General features: G+C 39.1%; 1 protein-coding gene across 1 annotated transcript; it reads right to left on the reverse strand.

Moving 5' to 3' along the window:
• Positions 1-2,759: 2,759 nt before the first annotated feature.
• On the reverse strand, positions 2,760-4,166 carry ccl8 (C-C motif chemokine 8). The gene is given in 3 exon segments (NM_001303645.1): positions 2,760-3,652; positions 3,789-3,903; positions 4,035-4,166. Coding segments are annotated over 3 exon segments (561 nt in total). The 5' UTR covers positions 4,102-4,166; the 3' UTR covers positions 2,760-3,273.
• Positions 4,167-4,538: the final 372 nt, after the last annotated feature.

Here is a 4,538-nt window from a genome sequence, read left to right on the forward strand (position 1 = left end):
GCAGGCTGTTATGTGCCTTTTACAGAGGAGTGGCTTCCATCTGGCCATCTACCATAAAGGCCTGATTGGTGGTGTGCTGCAGACATGGTTGTCCTTCTGAAAGGTTCTCTCATCTCAACACTGGAACTCTGGAGCTCTGTCACTGGTCATTGTGTTCTTGGTCACCTCCCTTCTTGGTGGTTCTAAACATCTTCCTTTTAATAATGATGGTGGCTACTATCTTCTTGGTGACCTTCAATGCGGCAGAAATGTTTTTGTTACCCATTCCTAGATCTGTACCTCAACACAATAAAGTCTCTGCGCTCTACAAACAATTCCTTCAACCTAATGACTTGGTTTTTGCTCAGCCATGCACTGACAACTGTGGGACCTTATATACACAGGTGTGTGCCTTTCCAAATCATTCATTGATCGTTCAGTCCATTTAATTTATCACAGGTGGACTCAAATCAAGTTGTAGAAACCACTCAAGAAAAGTCAGTGGAAACATTGTGCACCTGAGCTAAATTTCGAGTGTCACAGCAAAGGGTCTATAGTCATGTAAATGTGATATTTCTGTTTTTATTCCATAATATTTCTGCTTGGTCATTATAGGGTATATTTATTATGAAAGCAATTTAACCCATGTTAGAGTAAGTTGTAATGTAAACAAAATAATTCACTATGATTGCGATTTTATTTTTGCTTTGATGATAATGTTATTGTAAGGCTATCAATCATACCCTGTCATACAGAATATGGAAACTGGTTAGCTGGTTGAATAGTGTCACAAATATGTCTGGAATATTATAGTAGAATCCTTCTTGTCTAAACTTTTCAAACCTAGTTGACGCTCACTCCACGTTGTTGCGGTGACGTCGTGATCAGTGGTTTACAGAGGGAAAGTTCACCAGGATCCATTTTGTTTCCACTGTATCAGTGAGAACTATAGCATGGTTTGGTCTCGGAGCAGTCGGTTAGCGGCAGTTGTACTCTTAGTGATGGTGGCTGTTAAATATTTTAATACGTGTTGGAAGAAAGTGAAAACTAGGTGTCTGTCATTGTGGGAGTTTTGGGGGGTTGGTTGCTGTGTAGAGAGTATGAGTGTTTGAAATGTGGTAGATGGCTCTTGCACCGCATTGGGTTTTCCACTCCCCTCGGTACAGCCACTTACTAACACCTTTACAACTGTTACCACCACTGTAAAGTCACATCATACTGTGCACCATAAATGTATGGTTGTTTGTTAGTCATATAACATAGCGAGATGTGTTAAAAACACGTGTTAAAGAAGAGTTTATTTGAATACAAATATCTGGCATCATTACCATGCTATTGTACTCCATACATTCTCTTATACGTACAGTGTCCATTTCGGGTGTCTCAAATAGCAATTAAAGACATTGTTACTATTGCTATGACTCTTTATGAAGTGTTTAACGATTAACATTTGCCGAAAGACACTCACTTCTAGATACAATCACTTGTTGGTGTTATTACGTAACCATGGCAAGGATTAGATCTTGCCTTAATCACATCATTTGAGTGACGTCTGAATTAGTCAGAGGCTTGACTGAACTATGCACACACGGTATGTGTGGATGTATTAGGTTTTTGCGGTTGAGTGGGAAATGAAAGATAAGACAAGCATTATGTGGTCTGTCTGACAGAACAGGAAAGGTTGGCACTCCTACTGTTGTTCCTTTCCAAACCACATTGTCAAGTAGATGCTCCCATCCATGTTAGCCACCTTGGGTGAATATGCTAAAAACATCATCAGTCAGTGTATCAGCTGGAACAGTAGCAATAAAACACAACAAAAAAGGAAACAAACAACTCAGTAGTTGGAGAAGATCAACCTTTTTCTTAATTGGGAAAAAACATTTCCTAATTCATGAATGTGCATTAAAAAGAAACATTTTTGATATCAGGCTGTTTTCGTCATCAGGCATATCCTGTTTGGCCCAAAGATGTATGTATTTCTTTGTATTTTCTTTCTCTACTAAGAATAAACTAATAGATATGTAATATGTGGTTGAAAGCAGGACTGAACACTTGCATGCACACACTACACACTCAATGCTACTATGCTACAAACTAGATTCTAGAAAGTACAGGATGTGGTATTTGTATCTGTGGCCAACAAAACTAAGCTTCACTTCTAGTGAAAAGACATACAACCTCAGGCTTGTTTATTCATCTACTATTAACCAGCTACATAATCAGGTATGAGGCAACTGTGTTTTAGTTTAATAAATGTCAGATCCTCAGGGGGGTTATTGCTAAAATGTTCCAGGTTAAATGAAAGCTTTCAAGCACTTACAACCCAGAAGAGGTACCAGAAATAGCCATCAGAATCACAAGATTATTTCATTTTAAAGTATGCATGACAATACTTGTTTTTTATTTAAGTTATTCATAAGGACCAACTCATTGTAGTTTGACCTGGTCGTGTGCTAGTTGCCCAAAGCAGTATGTTAGAATTGGATTCTTCAAAACTGAAATTCTGGATAGAGATCAAGCTGTTCCACACTGTAGCAGTACATGTACACCATCCTGGGCTAGCAGATAAGCTATCGTTTAGAGAACCTGACCAGTAACAGTGTCTGTACATTTTTTGAATATAAACAAGTCTTACTGATAGATTGCAATATGGAGCCTGGATTCTGTGATCTTCGGGTGCATTTACAGTCAGCTAAATATTAAAAAGTCATTTCAAAGTAATTTTGTGCCACTATTTGGTGTTTTGTAGAATCATATGAGATATTTTCACTTCAGAACTTTTCGGAGATGTTTTTATTGGTATCAACTACAAACATGTCAATATGCATCCTTGCTGTGTGGAATCCAGCTTATTCTGATCCCTCAGAGGACAAAGGTTCATGATAAATATTGCTTTATTGGCTTAACATGAACATCAACATAAAATGTTGAGGACACGTATTACCATAATGGGTAGAGGTAGCAAAGAAGATTCATTACATTATTTCTTTAACATAATACAGCCCAGAATTTTATTTACATGCTTAACTTATTTATCAGAATACCATAGAAAGAATAAAGTTAGTCTACATTCCAGGAAAGTATCTTTCCAAGTATACATTTGTCTGTGCAAATCTTTTTAATGCAAACTTTTACTAAAATAGCATTGGTCTCATTTAACATTTACAGAGTTGAAAAACCTCATTTGAAAATCTTTCAAATAAAATAATTGATGGAATTTGTTCTTCCCTTAGCGGTAGTCCACTATTTGGACCATAACAAAAATTCTGCTTGGTTATTTCTTTGGTTTTGTTATGCCAGTTTTCTTATACCCTTTCCTCTTCCTCTTCTCTTTCCTCCTTCCTTCCGCACTTTTCTCTGATTATTTTTATTTTTATGGGGCACTGACATCTTCACTGCTGGTCCAGTGGTCACTGCTGGTCCACAGGTCACTGCTGGTCCATTGGTCTCTGCTGGTCCATTGGTCTCTGCTGGTCCATTGGTCACAGCTGGTCCATTGGTCTCTGCTGGTCCATTGGTCTCTGCTGGTCCATTGGTCACAGCTGGTCTCTTCTTTGCATCCGCCTGTTCTCTCTTGATCCTCTTGTTTTCGTCAAATTTGTTCATAATCTTTTTCACCCAACCCATTCCTGGGTCTGCGCAGATCTTTGTATTCTTTTTGGTGTTGAACCTGGAAGGAGACAAATTCAGGTCATTTCCTGATAAGGACATTGGTGGTAGAGTAAACCCAGGGGTTCTGTCTGATACTTTAGGACAGTGATAGTAGTACTGGGGATTTAAGTATGACATTCAGGGAGCATACTCACACTATGGCTTTAATGGGACACAGCCCTGTAGTTTGTACGGTGTAATTAGTGATGTTTTTATAGGGGACCTTGGTCTTCCTCAGCCCTGTACAGCAGCCGACGACTGGTCCAATGCCTTAGAAAGAAAGAGAAAATAACATTTGATCAGTTAAAATAATATTCATTACTGGTCTACAAAAATGACCTATGCACAGCACACACAGAGACACACACACACACACAGTCATGGATTAGAGAGACACTCACTTGCACGGACCCCCGTCATCCATGCTGTCACACAGAGCAAACTAAAAAACGCCAGCCCGAATGTCATCTTCAGAGGTTTGGTGTTCTCAGAGAGGACAAGTCTGTAGGATTGGAAGGGTTCATGTACTGCCCAAATGTTCTGCCTGATCAGCTCTTATAGGTGGAGAAAGTCCCACCCACCTTTACGTCTGATCGCACCCCTCTCACCCCCACACTCTGGCCAACGCTACATGTAGAGGAAACATTGAACGGAAGATTGCTGAACGAAAGACCCTTCACCACATACATTACTCATCACCCCTCTGCTGCTAGACCACAAGTCTATTTGGGTCATTGAAGAGAGCTCAGCTTCCATCAATTGATAACATTACATTCTGTTCATTTGGAATATTTGATGTAATAAATAGTGTACACATTGGTATAAAGGATTTTATTTTACAATATTTTGCAACACACTGGGAATGTTTGATGCGATAAATTATGTATTTTTCTACCGTCCTGAAG

Source organism: Esox lucius, chromosome 3 (genome assembly GCF_011004845.1).
Source record: "Esox lucius isolate fEsoLuc1 chromosome 3, fEsoLuc1.pri, whole genome shotgun sequence".
NCBI lineage: Eukaryota > Metazoa > Chordata > Actinopteri > Esociformes > Esocidae > Esox > Esox lucius.